Here is a 20,667-nt window from a genome sequence, read left to right on the forward strand (position 1 = left end):
CAACCCTGAGGTGATTTTCCACGAACTGCACTAATTTTGTCTTAAAGTTGCTCCCAATGGACCGTCAGTGTATGCATATTTAACACAACCACGTAATCCCTCTGTGTAAATGCACACTGTTTTATGAGAGTAATTATTATGTCATGAAATTTGTATACGATTTACACTACCGGTGTAACGTGGCTCTTTATTTTTCTTTTTTTGAAGCAAAGCTTCGCTATTAAACGACTGATCGGGATTTTTGTGTCTTTTTAACTCAAAATCTAAATTATCAATTTTGACCATTCTTTACAAGCCGATCACAGTGGTCACTGTGAGTGTTTATATAGGATAAAATCAGAGATCGGTGGTGGTATCCTTGAGGAATGGTCACAGAAACCTATACCCATGTTAAGTCTACGAGAGAAATCGAATTACGCTATCGCGCGAGCTTTGAATTCGTGTTTCGAAGGCTACTTTCTCTATGCTAACTAAACTAAATTTCTCTTCATTGTTACTTTTTACACGCCACATTAAACACTACTTTTAATTGCTATATTGTGTCCCAACTCTGTTAAAGTTACTTTTACAACAAATCAATCGGTTCGCTCCCTGTATCAGGTGATAGTTTCGAAAGTGATGAAGTACAACTAACACTAAATGTCTCCTATTTAAATGCAAAATATCTCGAGGGAATTTTTATCTCGTTGTAATTGCTGAAACGTTTGCTATGCGATCAGCTATCGAACGAAAGAAAAACTTAACCAGATCTCGATCTTTTCCTCGTCCCATGGGAAGAATGAAGTTTCCTAACGACAAGGGCCATTGTTGCCTTTCGATCCGACAGGTTATTTGGCCAGACATCGATACGACCGTTCACCGACGATACACACGAACCACCTAGCAACCGGACGTATCGTGGAACGTGTACAAACGGAAGTAGCCAAAAGAGGAGACACACGGGCATGTTCCGCGAACAGGGCGGGTAGGGGTGGATCCGGAAATTCGAATCCACCCTGCAGTAACCCGAGAAAGCCCTGGACCAATAGTCACCAGCTATCCTCCAGCTAAATTCTATCTTGCTTCTATTTCTCTCTTAGTTTTCTCGTTTCAATTCCTTTTCTTTTTTTCTTTTTCGTCCGCTTAATTCTCCCTCCTCCATTAACGTCTTTTCTTTCCGGCGCTCGTGAAACTTTCTCATTATCTCGAAGAAAATGCGCGACTCTCGAGTTACGTTCAATCGAGTCGTACCGGCCTTCTTTCTCTATTGCGATGAAGGATAAGAAAGCGATTGCCGGAGGAGTACCTAGTCGGTATCCTAGTTTTATAAATTCTATACAGTATAAAATTTCACTGGGAAAGTTTGACAATGTCGAAAGAAATTTCGTGCATTTACTGGTTATGCCCGGCAAGAATTCGATATCGCGAGTAAGCGTTGACGAATGTTACGAAGCGGAAGGGGGTTGTACGTGGGGTGGGGAAAGTTTGTTGCCAGTTGGACGGGGTGGGCGTCGAAAAAGCCCGGTTCTCGAATCGTTCCACGGTCGATCGCGAGTCGGACACGAGGGACATTCCTTTCAGGTTTAATTCCGGTGTAATTAGAGGCACGCTCCGCTATAGGACGTCCGTTCATGCTCGTCGTTACGACGACATTGTTCGTTCTGGCTATAAATTCGTGCCTTGCGGTTCTACAGCTTCAACGGCACTCCAGTTAACGATTACACTGGACTTTTCAGTTATTCATTAAAATTTCAACAATTTTACGGACGTTCGCCAAAAATTCAAGAACCCGAGCTACATGGGGGGTGGTACAGTTTCTCTAAATTATACACAGAGAATTTTACTCGTTTGCTGGTAACAATTATCAATGTTTCTTAGTTTTTTCATTACCCCGAATTATATAAAAGTGTTATCTAATTAACGAAGTCAAAAAACGAAGTTCATTGTGATATCTCGAACTCGTGTCCATTTAACAAAAGGCTTTTAGAATGATTCGAAAGACGATTGCTTCGATGAATTAAAATGGAACACCCTGTACAAACGCGCAATCAATCCGCGGCACTCAAACGATCAATTCCATCTCTTGAGGTTCAGTTGAACTCGGTTTCACTTACCCGTCTATCAGTGGCACATCTCTGAGTATCCTGCGAGCTGCCGCGAGTCGATCTCCAGCATGGGCAGCGAGCAGAATCCTCGTCAGTAGCTGACCAAGGACCATCACGCCCACCACCATCCTCATCCTCCTCCTCGCTGGACCCGCAGCTTCTCCTTACTAATGTCCTCATGCCATCACCGACGGTCCGACCGGTTCACCCGCAGGACGTATCCCTTCCAGCAACGAAATTCTATGATTTCCTCTTGTCCCTCCGCTCGACTATTCTCTTCCTTCTCTCTTTATCGTTCACTTTCTATCTTCCTCCGTCTCACTCGTCACCCTTTCCCCTCATACTCGCGCACCTCTTCACCGTGAAATATCGTTCAACGAACCGGCGAGATTTTCAATCGTCCATCAGACCCTACCGAGAGTCTATTATCTCTATGCTAATCAGTTTTCGATAGAATTATCATTTGCGAATCAATTCAGAGATCACATGTCCCTCTCTGATCTCTTTTTACCCCTGGAACATACGTTCTCACGCATTTTCAACGAGATCACCAGTTCGTCCCTCGAAACGTTTCCTGTCATCCTCGTCGACTTTATCCTTCCGCTTTCCATTAAGGAACTTTGCTCGTTCGTTTATTTCACTTTATTTTCTGTCAGCGTCGCCCACATACCTGTGCCTTCTCAGTTCTTTTATCTTTCAACAAACGTTGCACTTGTCCCTGCCTTATCTTCGCGTTTCTACGTTGACTGTTTATAATTTCCCCGTCGGGACACAACCGAGATAGCAATGCACCTTTTTTCTTTTTTTTCTTCTTTCTTTCACGGAAAGTTTCAGCTCGTTTCAAGCGGTTCCGCCGACGTTCGTGACCCGCGTTCGACGAATTCTTTTGTGTTTTCAAGTGACACCCTCATTCCAGCGTGTTACACTGATAAAAGAATACAGCATAAGGTATTCGGATGTGTTCCCAAGGGTTTATTCTGTAAATTCCTGGTAGTTGTTCAGGAATGAGCAGCTAACTGAACTGTTGGTCCTCATCGATCCGATGTTTCGAGGAAGTGTCGCGAGGGCCGTCGATGTTCCTCGAAGGAGGTGCTTACAAACAGCCCAGTCGACGTTCGCCTCGCTCTTTTCGCAGTTGCTACAATTTGCACAACAGCTGGCTACGCGATTAAACTGGCCTTTTGATCAGGGCTTCTTTGACGAGTAGCTCGAAGGAAATCGAACCATTGCCGTGGAAACACTTGACCAACTGTTTGCTAATTACGTCGAATCTCTCTCTTCGTCCAAGTAATCCGACTCGAGAAGCCACCGGCTCGTTATCTTTCCTTTCCTCGATTTTGTTTCGAAGCGTTTGCTGCTCGAGCGTCGTTGAACGTAACGACTCCGCGAAAGGGTTGCAAACGCAAGATTAATTAGTTAGGAGAACGTGTCGAGCGTGAAAAGCTCGCTTTGCTCCGATCCCTTTTCCGATTGTTTCTCGATGCACCCTCCCTTTAACGTCCTCGGATCGAACCACGCTGCTCCCGTGCGGTTTTTCTCGTTTCCCAGGCTCCTCTGGTCATCTCCTTCCGATACCTCATGATCCTGAACGCGGTATCGTGACCCACTGTTACGAAACGCTCGTAAATCTGTCGAAATTAATTCGGCACTCGATTAAGTTGCGCGATTAATTACGCAACCCGTTGCTGCGCTCCACCTACCACTGGCTCACCATGAATTTGATGTTCGATTGAGTTTCTCGAAATGTCCAGTAATTCGTGGTGGATGAATTCAATGTTCGACGAGGTTTGACACGGGTTTACTGTAATTCAGGAAGGAAGAAATGCTTGAGAATTTCAAGGCGTTTAAGTTGATGATTTTAGAGTCCCTTCGTTCATGTTATACGAGTAATCTAAATTATAGCGCGTCTGACTATTCATGGACATTTCTACTGAGGCGGTCGACGCGCAACTTTCATTTCTAACTCAATCAAAATGATAATGCGATAATATAGATTACTTGTACCAATTTGAATTACCATCAAGGTATAAAGTGGTACACTTTATTTTATCCGCGCTAAGTAATGTTTTAAGTTAGAAAGCACCGAGGAAGATCGAGGGAATCTAATTTACTTTGGAGGAGAAGTTACACGAAGGTAATCCGTGTTCTTTCGTTTACGGTACGTGAATCTGATTAACAATTGAACAGGTAAGAGGAATGCGATCACAACGAGGCCGTTAACGTCGACTGCGACTAATGAGTTGGCCTGTTCATAATTATCGGCAGACACGGCCACACGCTCGCGCCACCGGTTATCAGCCTGATATGCGGATATTTATCTCTTTGTCGATGATTAATTAGCGCTAACGACGTTAACGATCACGCCCTTTGATCCTCCTTCACGCGGATGACCAAAAATGTCCGGATAGCTGCTGGTCAAATTCGATGATCTTTGATTTTATTTATGGATTTCAATTTTCAATACGAGAAACTCGAATGCAACTAGATCGTTGTTTCTTTTAAATAAAGTAGTAAATTCTAAGAGAACAAAGCGTGCGAAGAGTCCTTTGTTCTCAACTTTTTTACTTCTCCGCTTTAATTACTTTCACGTAGATGCAATAAAGTCTATATATATATCGTTCCTCTTTAGCTTCGCGAGTAAAGCGATGAAAAGATCGTTTACAATTCACAGCGAAAGGTGTTAAATTAAGAAAAATGAAATACTACAGCTGTTCCAATTATTTCGAACCGACCGAAACATATTTCTCGTTCGTGTTAATTAATCATCCAATTAGACCACCGGGGGAAGAATATCGCGTCCCTTAAAAATTTCCCTTTGTAACTTGGCGCAGCTGCGTACCTCGTAAAGTAGCACGACGGAAAAATCTCGGTCAACGCGTGCGGGCAAAGTTTCCCGTAACTTTCAAAGTTTTATCTTAGAAAATCAAGCGGAAAGAAAAATCGGCGCTCTGTAAAGAGTCAGTGAAGCGGATGAAAGTTGCACTGTGATAAAGCTCGGTGCGTTGGAGATTGCGTGGAACGGATACGATTATCGAGAGGGTGTTTCCGCGAGTTTGAAATAACGCGGTCCGATGGCCGGTTGTTCGCGGCCCGGAGTTGAAGACCCGACTGACGGAAACGTACGCAGAAACTCGGTATAGCCGAGGGCGCAGGCGCTCCGTTCCCTTCTGCGATCTTCCTCTCCTCCATCGGGATCTGCTAGTCGCCTCTGTCACTCGATCGTTCGCTTATCTCTGCCTTCTCTTCCGGAACCGCTATTCCCTTCGACACTTCGTATTCCGATCTCGCCTTCCTCCTCGTCCGCCTACCTTTTTTTCAACCCCCCCTGATCGTCAGCTCGAAGATGAAAACAGACGCTACAAAGTCGCGGTTACACGGATTTAGATATTTCCCTCTATGATTCCATCAACAACGAACCACCGAACCGCTGTTTTATGGCTAGTAAAAAAAAGATCCTGTCGCTCTGCTTCTTGTTTTTTTTTTTCGTTTTATAGCAGCTAACCCTACACCCTTGGGAGATCGTTTCTCCTCGGCTTGCTGATCTTCTAGTTCCGTTTCATCTTACCTTCTTTCGATGGGTTTTTTATAATTATATTTCAACTCTTAGCGCGGTGGTAACTTCTGACCGTTCGTATTGTGATTTTCATCAAACTTTAAGTTTCAAATTGATATATCATAAGCGCCATTTCGCGATAATTGTGTGTCCTGAAATTCCGCTCCACTTTCCACATTTCAAAATCGACCATTTTATATGCAGAAACCTAATAACTCAATCGTTGTTTAAAACGTGTCTCAATGAATTGATGGGCAATCATTGTGACGAGAGAAACGAGAACAAAAATTCGTATCGCAAGCGTTTTTTGGGGGGGGGATCGACGGCTACTGATTGCAGCAATTACCGGTACACAGTGGAATAATTGTCGCGTCGTATTAACTGGAGTACGGGTGCTCGTGAAAATGGCAACGAAACGAAAATATCGGGAACATCTGCGCGTCGCGACTTTTCGCAGTTGCTCGAACCGGAAACGAACGATTTTTCAGACTTCTACGAATAGTTTTCTATTTTTCTTTTTTTTTCTCGCCTTTGGTTCTTGGTCAATTTGGCGCGGTCGAGCGGACGCAATTTGCGCGGCACAGCTCGAGAAGACTGGCTCCGATCCAATAGAACGGCGCGACCGACGACACTCGATTATTGTTGAGAAGTATAAAAGCATCGTGGCGAGTATAAAAGGTGGCGGGCTGAGGTAGCGTGGTACCGGATGTCACGTGGTCTTCGATCGCGAAATCGGTCGTCGTTGCCACTCGTGTGGAAAGAACAGACAGCGTGAGGTTATCGAACCCTTCTCGAAATATCGGTGAAATACGTTATTTATAATTGTAACGTCACTAACAATCAACTTGCAAATCATTATGTACGACAAACGTCAGAGCGAAAGGATTAAAGTACGCACGACACACATTTCTATCTTCGATTCCGTGATCGTGCCAGCCCGTAACGGAAGCAGATCTCTTTTGTGCTGACGTATCGAGTGTGGATTCGCTTGATCAAACGATTGGAACACGCTTACAAAATTCGTTTCTACCCGGTCACAGATACTGCACGATGTATCGATTTGAACGTCGCTTTGAAGATGCGGATCCAGGACACGAAAGTGGGGGAAAAAAGACTGCGCGCAAATGTTGATCTTGCCTTTCGAAATTTCTGTATTTGCACTAGTGATGGGCATATTTTTGTATTGCATCGATATTTGGTATTGATACGTATCGATAACCAAAGTATCGACATACATCAATTCGGAATAAAATATTGATATTATTGATATCAAAACGTATAATTAAATTAAAAGTGAAGTTCAGTAAAAAATAGACTATTTATTCAAATATTTGTTTTATAATATTATTATATTTAATATTTTAGTTTTTTGGACGTGCATCCATTACGAGGATTATTTAGAATCTATATACACATCTTCTGTTAACTGCTTATATCTAATTTACGTTTACGTAACTATTTATTAACTTATGCATTACTATACATTGAGATCAATATTGCATACATTCTACATATAAATAAACATATAAGTGAAACTTATTGTTACAAAATATTTTTCTATCTAATTTTCTCCTTACTGTATATACGTTGTATCAAAATTTCGATATTCATATATTAAGTATCGATACTGCAATATATCGTCATGTTAAATATCGCCCCCGATACTGTATCGCCCATCACTAATTTGCACTAACAGTACAGGCTGTTTTTTAATGGACAGGACAGTCTTGATTCGATTCGCTGGAAACAGAACTATATTTTAAACGTGTGATTAGATTCTTTGGTGTTCGGCGTTTCAATATTCATTGAACTCTGCGCTAGACGACATTCGATTATCGAGAGAAATAGAGTGGGAAATGTGAATAAAGGCAGTCGCATGTTCGCGAATTCGCATGGCGTTTTAGTCGCACGCTTTTGCCCGGCGTAGCATGATGCAAACGGAAAGCGGCTAGCTCGTAATTAGAATTTAGCAAACCAACAAACGTATCGACGCGTGTATGTCAAACCGATTTTTCGACCAAACGACTCGATTATGAGTTTGCTCGACTCGACCGTAAACAGTGATATCACTTCGAAATTCGCTCGATACGCGGATCGTGTTGTTTAACTTGGGATAATTCGTGTATATTCAAGGCTCATAGCTGGATGGTTTTAACGAAAATATTGCTTTTAATTCGATGGACGTAACATTTTCTGTGTAATTCAGGTTATCAAAATTAGGATTTTGTTATATTCCTCTAACTTATTGAACCGTGCATCGCCGACTTTCCGGACGAATCTTTGGTATCTATAGGAAAGTACCTATATCGCGAGGATCTTTGGTGTCTAATAATTTCCGGAACGGTGGATAATTTTTCTCTGGGAAAAAACGAACTGGCTGGGGGGAGGAGATAATTTTCAATTTATGCACGGCAGATTAGAGAGAAGGTTGTCACGCGAAGCAACGTTTCCTCAAAACTGTAAATCGCCGTCGTCTAGCCGGTAATTTCCTCCGGTGAAATTGCATGCCTAAAGCGGGCAATCCGGATGGCTAAGTTTTTTATCGCGTTAACGCGGCTGATGCTGTCGTTATTACACTTTCCTCTGGACACGTCAACCTCCAGTCTAGGATCGCGTTTACCTCCGTTCTCTGGAAACATCTAAATCTTCGGTCGTGACTCTACAATTCGACGAAGGGCGTTGCTATCACGCGATTGATCATCCTTTACGAGGAATAAATTACCTATCAGTTTTTATCGTTCATTCGGATGATTCTGTTGGAAGTAATTTCCAACATGATTACAAACTGTTCGTCGATCGTCGAATTTTTGGAAGACAATCACAACGTTCGAAGGGAAAGCAATGGCCCGTGAAAATACAGGCTGAAAAAAGCGTAACAGATTGAACGACGAGGGAACGTTTATGGAAATTGGTCAGTTCGAAGAGGGATTGACCGGTTGCACCGTTTAAAGCTGCGTCCACGCCCAAAGTAGCGATCTCAGCGTAATAACGATATCAGGCTACGTTACGCGATACCTACCATTAGCCATGCTAGTCCAATATCGATTTTATCCAACTATCCTCCTGGCAGCTGAATATTTGGCGAATTCCCTTCGGGCGGTTGCTGCGACCTGGGCATCGATTTTAATTGAACGTTCTGGGCTTGGATAATTTTTCGATCTACTTTATCCTTTCTTTTCACGGATTATTTATAAACGCGATTAAATATTTGGAAGGTGTAGAGGACAAGTGAAATATTGATTTTATTTATTTCTTTTGTTTTTTCAATAACTAACTAGACGATTACACATTTTTTACTGCTAAGCTATTTTCTGTACAGGAGACAATTATTTTGTAACGCAAGCTTCAAGCACCAAGATGACACAGTAATATCGCTAATATACTGTTAAGGGTAAGCGCGAACCCGCCTTTGTAAAACCTTATCGTTGCATCGTTGCCTTTGTAACAGACAAAGAAGCCAATTTAAAGCTTCGTTGACCCAACGAATTCCAAAAAAAGAGAAATCCAACTAAGAGGAAGGCAAAAGCGTGATAAACGCAGTGAATTTTCAATTTTCCTAAAACCAAGCATTAAGATGGCATTCTCTTAAACATTCTCCGTACGCTTTAAATTTCACGGTTCACTGTAACATTTTCGCCATTGTTGAATCTTGGTCCCCTACGAGTGTGCTTGGTAGTCTCATTGTCGAAAGGATAAAGGTCGGTTCGCAAGACGCTCCACTCGAAGGGACATTCCGAAGGATCCTGTTTCATAGGTTTGCATAGCTTTCGAGGAAGGAGAGCCTCCTGTCGTACATAAGATCACGTGTGCACCAGCTTAGACAGGTACTCGAGGAACAGTCTGCGTGCTTTAAGGTAATTTCTCACAGGTGCGCCGCGTCGAGGCTGGCAGCGACGCAATCTGGCACCTGTAACGACATACGCGCCCGTGTATTCGCGTGTGGTCGCGTGTTTCTACACCCACCACGCCTCCTGTCTTCTCGTTTCACCATCCAACTCGGGATAAATGGCTCTATCGCGACGGCATTTGCTCTTCCGATCCTGCCATTATACCGACATAAAGATCTTTCTTCGTTTACAATCATTTTTAACGTTCATTCGTGTCCCGAATTCTCGAACCCTTTTATTAAAGCGTTGCGACTAGAAGTTATTTATTATGTAAAGCACGTAACAATTAGAGGTCGTAATGATAAAAGTACGAGAACACTTGTGACAAGTAACGTTTTAATGAATGGCTTTACGAGTCTCTAAGGAATCGTAAATGCATAGTTTGTTTCTATCACGAGGGAAGGTATAAAAAAGGAGTTAAAACAAGAAGAAAGATAATTTTATTGCTAGAGTAAAATGTTTCATGTAAAATTTATGGTCGGAAATGAAAAAAGAAGATAACGATAAAAAATCTTAACGAACTATGGTTTCTTCGACTGAATTAACACGGAGTATATTAAATCTCACGGCTATTAAGTGCGCCGGAAGCTTCTAGTTCTGCGGTCCTTTTTTTTTTTTCTTTCTCTTACAAAGTTCATTATTATAAGTGGCTCGTCGGTGGGTCAACGACGGGCTCGAATGGCGTCTCGGCGGATCTTCTCTCTTTCTCTATTTAATGGTCGCGTCGGTCGTTAGTTCAATAACGACGGCGATAAAAAAGGAGCTCGAGGAGAGAGAGAGAGAGTGTATTTGCAAATGCATGCAGATTGCCGTGATTTATCGAGCACCCTGACGTATCCGGTATAACTCGCTGCCTAGAAATGTCTGTACGGATTAAGGCTTTCAAAATAAAAGTGTTGCCTGCAACAAAGGGCTGCTGATGGGTACCGTTCTGAAAATAATTCATAAATTCGGTACCGTACAAAACTTTCCGAAAACCGACTGAATTTTGCATAGAAAATAGGGGACCATCGCGTGTTTTCAACGTTTCAACGCGCTTATTATAATTCAATCATTCGCTAGATGAATCGTTTATGAGCAGCTTGGTGAAAAAGGCGAAAGAGGGGGTGGGAGTGCTTGAAACTTGACCATCGCGGTGGATTTGCGCTCTCCTTATGCAAGTATCGGGACAGCAGCCTCATCCCTCTGGCTGAACTTTCTTCCGGCTTTCCCTCACTTTCTAGCAAACTTTGCCTCAAATTAATTTTGCAACTCTAACTTGGCCAGCTCTCTCGGCTCGATCGCGTAGCTACATCAAACGGTGTCTAACGCCAAGTTAGGGGAAGCTGTAGGGGGGAAAAAAGTGGTCGCAGGATCGTGTTCGTGGAAGTGGAAAAGAATTTTTCAAACTAAAAGGATGATCGTTATCGATTCAATGACATTTCAGCATTTTTGCCGCTGAACTAATCAAACTTTTACTTGAGAAATAGTTTCTTTTAACGTATCATAGACGCGGTATAATTTTTAACTTAGCATGTTCTTTTAAATTTAAATTGCGGTGTTTCTAAATTTCCTCTCAAGAAAATGGTCCTCGCGGACAGACACCGGAAGCGTTGAGAAAAGGGATATGGAAACAGCGTATAGGAACTTCAAGCAAGTTTCTCTCCGCGGTACACTCCCGATTTTCTGACTGCACTTTTTCCATCCCCCTCTTTTCTTCTTCTTCGATTTTACCCCGTTTCCGTCGGTCGTAAGAATTCTCGGGCGGTGCACGGCATCGCGTCGAAAGTAACCCTCTGAAATTAGATTGGATACTATCAGCAGTCATCTCTGCTCTTCTTTTTCTCTCGATTCTCTATTCTTTCTTTTCTTTTTCGTTTCCCACTTTTTGTCGCATTTTTTTCTTTCTTACATTTCACTGGCTCACGTGATTAACCTGCTCCCCAGTGACGAGGATCACGAACAGGGCGAACGGAAGTTCAGTTTATATCGAGACACGCTCGTAAGAAGCGTTAATTACATCCGAAACCAGAGAATCACGTTACTATGGGATTGTGTTCTAGTTCTTTTTCCTGCTGCATTTCAAGTGTACTCTGGAGAGTCTGAATGTCCGAAGTTATATACCTCTCGGTGATTTATCCAACCTATTAAATTCTAACAAGAAACATTTGCACTCCTTTTATGGTTGTGGGTAAATCAGAGCTGTCATCTTGGCGATATTGACAAATAATTTTTCAATTTTCTCTTTGTACGCGTTTAAATGGAGGGAGGGAGGAGAGTTTCGTCTCCCGAACGCCTTTAGTTCGTGCTGGCGACTGCTAGGTGGCGGCGAGATGATCGGTGACAGTGTTCTCGCAAGTGGTCGCCCGGCGTGCAATTAGAAGTTCCTAATTACGGTGTGATAGGGGATCCCGAGACGAAACGCTTTTTCTACCCTCTCCTACATCTTCTTAATTTTCATCGCCAGAATAATAACACTCGTCTTATATCACTAGCTAAAATCTTTCATCAAGCTTAATAAATTCCTCTGAAAAGAGGTGAACAAACGCGATTCGAGTCCCCGATGTGTATCGAATACAGCAGAGACGTATTTTTCGCGGTGTTACGAGGATACGGGCTATTAAATGCTTGGAGCATGCGGCCGGAAGTGTAATGGAGAATCGCATCGCGCGTTTAAATCCGTCGATCGGATTTTTAACGAGGCCCGTTGCGGGAAGCAGGAATTGCAACGCTGATGAGCAGCGGTTAGTCGTGATTTTTCGATATGGTCGTATGAATCGTCGATAAATATTGAACGGATGCTTGATGACGTATCGATGACAAGGGACGTGGTGGAAAAAAAAAATATCGTCGAATTCGAAAGGAAAGATTTGACGCGGCAAATTGATCGAACGCAACGACACTCGAACGGTTCTCGAACTTTTCATTCAGTCGAACGATTCGTTCCGCTGTTCTCTTACGCCATGATATTTCATTCCATCGGACGGTTTACCCTCGTTCCAGTTTATCTCGCGCGTCTTTAACCGGCGAGAAAAGTGGAACTGGAAAGGGAACGTTGCTTCGAAGGAATACTTTCCAAGCGGCGGCCAATGCATGCTGATAAACCTGCCGGACCAATTTAAATCCCAAGATGGCGTCTGCGGTCTTTAGCTTCTCTCCTTTCTTTCCATTTTCCTCTCCATCTCGCACCCTCGTTTTTCTATAGCAACTTCGTTACCCAAGATCTATCGCTTCGAACGATTTATTTAAACCTATTTCGTTCTGTAGACGTTTCTATTTTTTGCGAAAACCTGCGAGAAAAATCCATACCCTTTGGTTCCGTTTTCTGGTCATTAACGACTTTATTACTTTGCTAGAATATTCGGGAAACGGAAGAATTAATTCTTCCGAGGGAGGTATTTGGCGAACTATTCCCTTTGTTTAATGATTTTCCAGCAATCAGACAGCGAACTACTAAAACGGTGGCAATTTAATTGAATTTTGGTTCTTTTCAATTTTCATTCTTTAAAGTTTAAATTTTCATCGTGATTATTCAAAGAATAGAACGAAACTCTTTTATACATCGTACGAGTGATCCGAACATTGAGTGGCATTATTATAACATCGTTATCTCCGTGTATTATCCTGTTAAGTTTGCCTCAAAATCAGTCTGTCTTTCCAAAGGCAACTTGACGTTTTCATTCAGATTCTTTTCACTCGACGATCTCATCGGTATTCCTTTTTCTAGTTTCCATGAAACTTCCGCGTTTGCAGATACGCTTAATGCTATTTTATTCTTTACAATATGTACCTCTTTGCTACTCGTCGAGCAGTTTTTAAATCGTCTAAGTGGACGGATTACTACTCTTCCTGTGAGTTATTCGTATCGATAAACGATCGAGCCGTCTGGTGGTATTACGTCGGTCGGCTAAATTTTCTCCGCAGTTTCACCGGAAATGTATTTAATATCATTTGTTGCCGAGTGTCTCTAGCGGAATCGTTGCTCTTTCAACAATTACCTCTGTACACGAACTGAAATCGCCTCGGTCGGACCTCGAGTCTCGAACGTTTCATTAAACGAAGCTCTCGCATTCGCTGCGTCGATTTCTCGCTTTATTTCCCTGGCGATTTCGCGCTGGACGAAAGAGATATCCCTTTTCTTCCAACATTCGAACATCTTGAGACGAAACTTTAAACGCTATCACAGCCCGGCAGTGAACAACTCCCTTGTTGTTTCATTTTTCGAGGAAGAGAGGGCTTAATGGAAGGAGCAGGTAATCATAAACTCGGATAGGAACTTTATTTTTCAAAAGTGTCAATATAGATACAAGCAGGGCTGGCTAACGAGATTCAATTTGTAACAAAAGTTTTCCATCATCGATTGGCTGCTGCGCCAAATGAAAAAGGAAACTACGAAAACATTTTTCTAAAAGCTACTTTGGTTAAGCTTCTTCCTCCTTTCCTTGCTCGATCGATTTTTTAACATCCGGCTGCTTCGCGATCTTCAGAATGTCAACTACCGGTGGCGTCACGGGAATCGCTTCGGTTTCTTCAGGAAACACGTACTCTTCATGGTTTTGAGAGGCATCGTAAAAGTGCACGAGTCCTTTAAAGTGCTCCTGTCCATGCTGTTCGTAGGCTGAATGTTGATGATTCTCGTGATGTTTGTGATGGCTATCGTGATGGTGTTTGTGGTGATGATCATCTTGATGCTTATGCTCCTCCTCGTGAGAGTGGGCGTGTTTGTGTTCGTGGGATTCGTGGTGTTTGTGGTGTTCGTGATGATGGTGCCCCTCGTGATGATCGTGGTGATGCTTGTGCTCGTGACCGTGTTTGTGCTCCTCTTTGTGCTCGTGACCGTGCTTGTGTTCTTCGTGATGATGGTGTTTGTGGTCTTGATGATGCGAATGGTGATGGTCTTCGTGGTGTCCGTGGTGATGCTCCTCTTTGTGACCGTGCTTGTGTTCGTGCCCGTGTTTGTGGTGATGATCCTCGTGATGATCGTGTTTGTGATCTTCGTGATGGCCATGGTGATGTTCCTCTTTGTGACCGTGCTTGTGTTCGTGGCCGTGTTTGTGATGATGGTCCTCGTGATGACCATGCTTGTGTTCGTGGCCATGTTTGTGGTGATGGTCCTGGTGATGACTGTGATGATGATCCTCGTGATGACCGTGTTTGTGCTCGTGTCCATGATGGTGCTTGTGTTCCTCCTTGTGACCATGTTTGTGGTGTTCTTGGTGCTCGTGTCCATGATGATGATGATGGTTCTCCGTTTCCTTGTGAGTATGATGGTGGTGGTGTTCGTTAACATGGTGATGATCGTGATGATGATGATGTTCATTGTGGTGATGATGCTTGTGATGATGATGGTGTTCGGCATGGTGTTTGTGTTCCTCGTGATGCTCGTGTTTGGAATGATGTTGATGACCATGATGATGGTGGTGTTCTCCGTGATGCTTGTGATCGTGACCATGTTTGTGATCGTGTTTGTGCCCATGCTCGTGCTTATGCTCGTGACCATGGTGATGTTTATGATCCTCGTGGTGTTTGTGACCATGATGATGATGGTGTCCATGGTGGTGGTGATGATCCTCGTGATGTTTGTGTTCCTCGTGATGCTTATGCTCGGCGTGATGCTCGTGTCCGTGATGATGCTTGTGACCGTGTTCGTGCTTATGCTTCGCATGATGGTCGTGGTGAGCCTCGTGACCATGGTGATGGGAATGATGATGTCCATGATGGTGCCCATGGTTGTGGTAGAAGGAGTGTTCGACGCCGTGACTTCTTCGCTGAGTAGGGATGAAGGTGATGTGAGCCGGGGCGGATGAAATTCGTGGCTCGATCACTTGTTTCGGAGGTTTAACATTGGCGTTGAAGGTGGTCGAATGCAGAGGCGATGGAACTTGGCCAGTTAGAGGGAACGTTAGCGGTTGGAAATTGTTTCCAAGGTCGGATAATTGTCGTTTTCGAGGATGCTTTTGAGGAGTTAGAAGGATCGAGCCAGGAGTTGGGTTGGCCGGTTGAAATAGTCGCGGTGGATTGATGGAATCGACCAATTTCAGACTGTTCGAGGGTAGTCGCGTTCGATTTTCTTGCGGCGATCTTGAATCTTGGCCAGCCGCCGCTGTCAGTAGCAGAGCGACGGCTAAAAGCCACGCCTGAAACATAGAAAACATAAAATTGAGGAGAGTAATATCCGAATCGCGTTAATCGAGCAGGGTAATTCGATCACGGGCGCAAAAGCGGACGATGATAGTAATTTTGGAAAATCGCGTAACCACCAGCGAATTCATTATGATGCGCGGCTCGTGTGCGGCGGACATTAGCACGGCTAACCAAAACGATAAAACAACGTCCAGACTGGTGGAGCATTTTGCTTCTCCCGTTTTCCGCGCACCTGCGAAACGAGCACGCTCGAGCGGAAGAACCGGAGATAATATCCAGTAAATCGTCGCTCTGGCTGCTTTTATCAGCGCGTTTCGCCTTTGCCGCGGAATTTCTCGTAGAAGGTACAGTAAGGCGGGCGGCAATCGAAATCGAATCTCGATTCCGCGGCGAGGAATCAGCGAGGTCAGCTGTCTCGACGGAACGGTGCGTTTTCAGCGTGGAAACGAATGGTTCCCAGCAGAGTTCCGGCCAATGATTTATGCCCGATCCTCGCCACCGTCGACGCGAAAAAATTGAAGCTGCCCGTTACGCGACGGAGAATTTTAAATTAGCCTTCCGTTTTAGGTCTAGCTTTATTCCGCGCCGCGCGCGAAACCACGCGACGAGAATGAATTCGCCGAAATGAAACGCAATCAGCAATTTTATTTCCAACCCCTCTTCCCAACGAATTCCAAACACGAACCACGCGTTCGTTAAAAGATTCATCGATTCAGTTTCGATCGCGTTTCGAGGATTATACTCGCTACCAAAATCAACGTTTCGTGAAGTCATACACTGCGGAAGGAAAACTTACCAACGTCGCCATGTCGCCGTTATTTCGGGTGTAGCCCGAGAACAATACTGGATACCGTGGCTATGCGACAACGTACTTTTATATACAACTGTTCACCGTCGACACTTTCTTCCGTGCTAAGCACCAACGTCGTTTACGACACGGGTCTAATGTTTTAATCGTCGTCATAATACTCGTCGAACCGCGACCAGGTCCGATCACCGTCACCCTATTGCCGAACATCAAATGGAAATTCGTAATCGTTCAATAAACCGACGTTCCGTCTACGCTGTTTCCGGTATAACAAAAAATCGAGGAAGCAAGAATCTTTCCGTGTCTCTCAGATGAGCCGAAATCGATTCCCGAGGGCACGATTCTCGTTGTGTTTTACGAGCGAACGAAATTGCGCGGAGAACTTGATAATAACTGTGCTCGGATGATTTCTAACTTCAGATTTATTGTTTTTCACATTATTTTGTTTTGTACACCCGGCACGCTATACAAGGTAACGGAAAGATAAATAGCTAAAATTTCTGAGATGTAAAGAATTTTTATTTAGGTACATTGAAATATGGAAAGTTCAAGATACAAGTAGCGCAAAGAATATTTATATCTCGGAACGAATGCATTTCCGGTGTTTACGTTTATGCCACGTTTTTTCATCTTTGAGAGTAGTATCTTTACGTCACCCTGTAGGTATAATTTTTCATATTAAAAGAGAGTATCGCCATAGGCGAAAACTGGTTGATTTGCAACGTTTGAAATCCATGGAACAGCGAGATAAATTTCAGAGATTATTCTCCTGTTATATTTCACATTACTTCGATTCTCTTTCATCTACAATCGTGAATCCTGTCATTATTTCATGCTTTTAACGCGTTTGATATCAGCGCTCGTTTAATCGCTAACTCGTAGGTAATACAGTGAGGATCCTAAGTACCATCAACGTATTATTACTGGCAAAATGTAGCAAAATGAATAATCGAACACGAGCGCTATAGTAATTATATTTTTAACAATTTTTATTAAAATATACCGCACCGTGTGTGGTTATTTTCAACCAATCGCTTATTCTCTTTCTCCATTTTAATCGTATCCTCATGGTCCATGTACCATACATACTCCCATTTTCCACAGAATTTTTAATCACATTTCCTACTCGCCTTTAAAATATGCAAATTCTGTAATTCTATAACGCCTCGCTTTTGTTCTTGTTCATTTACAATCCTCTTTCTCTTCTTCTCACTGCGGTTTCGCGTTTAACGTTCCAATAAAGATGCAACGATAATGATAACAAACAAACGAGCAGGTTTTCGCTTTCGTACGCGTACGCACGGGTTCGAGTAGAAACGCAACAACCGGCGCATACATTCAGCTTAATTTATATCTCATTATTTAACCGGATAAATAGCTCGTCTTTCTCGATCGGTTCCCCCATAAATATTTAACGAGTCTCGTTCGTTCCCTCCTCTCTTTTTCATTCCACGACGTCGCGATGATCGATCGGAAAATTTGCCGATTAATTTTCTGCAAACATTCCTATACTCCCAAAGCAAACGTTGACCGTGCAGAATAATTAAACGCGATGTAACGATGTTGTCAGAATTTCGAGGATGAAACGGGAGTAAAGATAAACGGCATCGATGTCGCCGGAACTTTCGATTCTTCTTTGCGACACTATTCGCGTCCGCTCGTAAAATGTTTTCCCTAGCTCGCAGGAACGTCTTACTTATTCGTGGTTTTTTAGAGGCCGTTTTCCTCGCCGACGTCTCGGAAATTGATTTTCCCATCGGACATCATTCTTCCTGCAAAAAATCGACTAAATTGGTTGATATTTACGTCTGCATCGAGACGTTGAAAAACATCTTGCATCTTGAAAATAATTCAGCAATTTAGCTATTTTATTTTTTGATTACATCGTATTTTAATCAACTAATGTAATTTTTTTTCTACGGATAGAAATAAGAATTATATGAAACTCGGGGAGGATGTTACAGACGCGTTGGTGCGTCGAAGGCTTTAGGCGCGTTCTGCAAACGTCAAAGTGTGAGCTAGTCGATACTCGACGAGAGGAAATCGTTCCGTTCGATGTAATTCAATTTCATAAAAGGGCGACGGCAGCGCAAAGGTTAACGGTCCGAATGTAAAGAAGGAAAGAAGTCTGTGAACACGTTGGAAAGGCCGAGTTTATCGGAGGGAATCCGTAAACGCCGTAGCTGGTTGAACAAGTTTTTCATTTTTACGAGAAGCAGAGGGTCGGATAGAGGAAATAGAGTCGAGACCCCGTTACCCCTTTTTTGACCCGTCGAACGCCTCGACTCTCCTCATCGTCGCCAGTTACTCGGCCGTGATTAAAGGGATAGCACCCTCCATTAAGAGAGCACCGGTCGTCTTTTATCGCGCGTTTATGCGCCTTTCGCCGGAATTTATGCTCTCACGTTCCTATGTACACGTATTTCTACGTTACGATCTCGCGTGAACGAGTTCGCGAAATCGTGAAGCAAAGTTCTCCCATATGATCGTTAACTCTTTCATTCGGAAGGATATACGTTTAGGATGTTAAAAAAAAAAAAGGTTGTAAATTCTTCGTCTCTGAATTCTAGTCTATTTCATTTTTATTTTTCCAACTTTCTGTGCGTTTACCTTTAACGTAAAAAAAAGGTAAAAATCAGTGAAAAGTAGTCGACTTTTGTTTTACAACACGCGTCCCGATTAAATAATGATTATTCATTGTTATTTAAATCACGTATCGTTTCGCTGACGTTTGATAACCGACATTTCGAGGCATATCGAGTGAAAAGAAAAAATTGAAAAAAAAAGAAAAATATGTTGGCACGATCGACGGCAAAGTTTAGCGTAAAATATATCGAGTCGCGATAGAAGGGGGAACGAAATGAACGGTGATTTATAAAATCGTCGGCCGAGGATGAAATAGCCTTTCCATCTGCGCGTCAGGCCTGATAAAGCATGCTCAATGAAGTGACAGAATAATCGTATTGTGTAGGTACACGTGGGAACGATAAAATCCTGCTGTCGGTAGCGAATGCGACACGTGGCATTTTATTATTGCGCGTCGAAAGTAACGGCGAACATCGTTTCGTTGTTCGTTTAACGAATATTTGAATCAATCATCGATCACCATATTTGTCCGTTCCGTATTTCCGTTCGAGCTTTTAAAACGAGGCTGCAACATCAATTACAATGATACGAGAAAAATGACACCGAATAAATTGCAGTTGAATGTAAATATTCGGATGATACGAAAGGTTTGTCGTGTTCCAGCATACAAAAATTCTAGATTCTTCAATAAATGTTTATCAATCAAAATATATTCAATTCCTCGTACGCTCGGTAATTAATTTCCATTAGAGTCGAAAATAAAAGGTACGCGCCCTGAAATTCGAAATTCACCGGGCACGTGACAAGATTTTGCATCGACGATGTCCAGAATCACCATCTATTGTTCCAATTTAAAATAGAAATCTTGAAAAAACATTTGACCCTTTCACTTCATTCTTTATCCTTTTTAATTACACCCCGGAGGCTCGCTTAAATAAAAGCAAGCGTCGTTCGCCACGATGCGAAGCCCTTAAGGTGAACATAAATTACCGTTCTCCGTGAAGAACAATTCCCAGCAAAATTAATTCAACCGCAATATATTTGCGGCTTAAATACGCTGCTGGTACAACCGTGCCATGGGAAAATAGGGGAGGGAGTAGGTGGTATGGGGTAGGAACAAGCTTACGTAATATCTGGCTCCGTTTGTTTAACTTCTCTTCGATCGATTTCAAGTTTCTTATTGTCCACGCGGAATTACACGAAGAAAATCGCGCGGAAATAATTACGCGACCGCCATTAATGTTAGGAGTGAGAGAGTATGATGATAGAGAACGAGAAAAAGACGGCGTAGCTGTTGAAACAGAGAAAGTGGGAAAATTGGAAAAGCCATCATCCCTCTTATCTTTCTCGCGACCTTGTAATGTTTCTCGTTCTCACCCTCCCACATCGAACACACTATCTAGCTGAGCATTAAACAAATATTACGACCACTAATCGCGGGACTTGGCTACTAAAAGCCTGCCGCAAAGTTTCTCGTAACTTGCGCCGGATGGGTAAGTGGTTCGCGACACGCGAAACCATGCGCGTATCTTAAAACGAACAAAAACATTAATTAATACTTGGATACTATGGAAGTCTGAATCTGAGCTTATTTCAATTTAGATTTTAGACAGATTTTTATACTAA

At 42.9% G+C, this 20,667-nt stretch overlaps 2 protein-coding genes across 3 annotated transcripts in view; both read right to left on the minus strand.

Annotated features, from left to right (window-relative positions):
- Positions 1–5,174, minus strand: part of LOC114872788 (dipeptidase 1) — a 57,854-nt gene extending 52,680 nt beyond the window's left edge. Inside the window, exons 1-3 of one of the 2 annotated variants that reach the window (XM_029180379.2) lie at positions 4,924–5,174; positions 3,796–3,885; positions 2,094–3,712 (exon numbers count right to left, since the gene is read on the minus strand). In XM_029180379.2, the coding sequence (XP_029036212.1) occupies positions 2,094–2,218 (125 nt within the window). In that variant the 5' untranslated portion in view covers positions 2,219–3,712; positions 3,796–3,885; positions 4,924–5,174. Of the gene's footprint in view, positions 1–2,093; positions 3,713–3,784; positions 3,886–4,923 lie in introns of both variants that reach the window. The other variant, XM_029180380.2, reaches the window with a different exon arrangement.
- An 8,750-nt stretch (positions 5,175–13,924) lies between these two features.
- On the minus strand, positions 13,925–16,455 carry LOC114872783 (histidine-rich glycoprotein-like). The gene is made up of 2 exons (XM_029180375.2): positions 16,444–16,455; positions 13,925–15,640 (listed from the first exon to the last, which is right to left on the minus strand). Exons 1-2 carry the CDS (start codon positions 16,453–16,455, stop codon positions 13,925–13,927), a joined length of 1,728 nt encoding a protein of 575 aa, XP_029036208.2.
- Between the last annotated feature and the right edge of the window lie 4,212 nt (positions 16,456–20,667).

This window comes from Osmia bicornis, chromosome 1, assembly GCF_907164935.1.
Source record: "Osmia bicornis bicornis chromosome 1, iOsmBic2.1, whole genome shotgun sequence".
NCBI classification, from domain to species: Eukaryota; Metazoa; Arthropoda; class Insecta; order Hymenoptera; family Megachilidae; genus Osmia; species Osmia bicornis.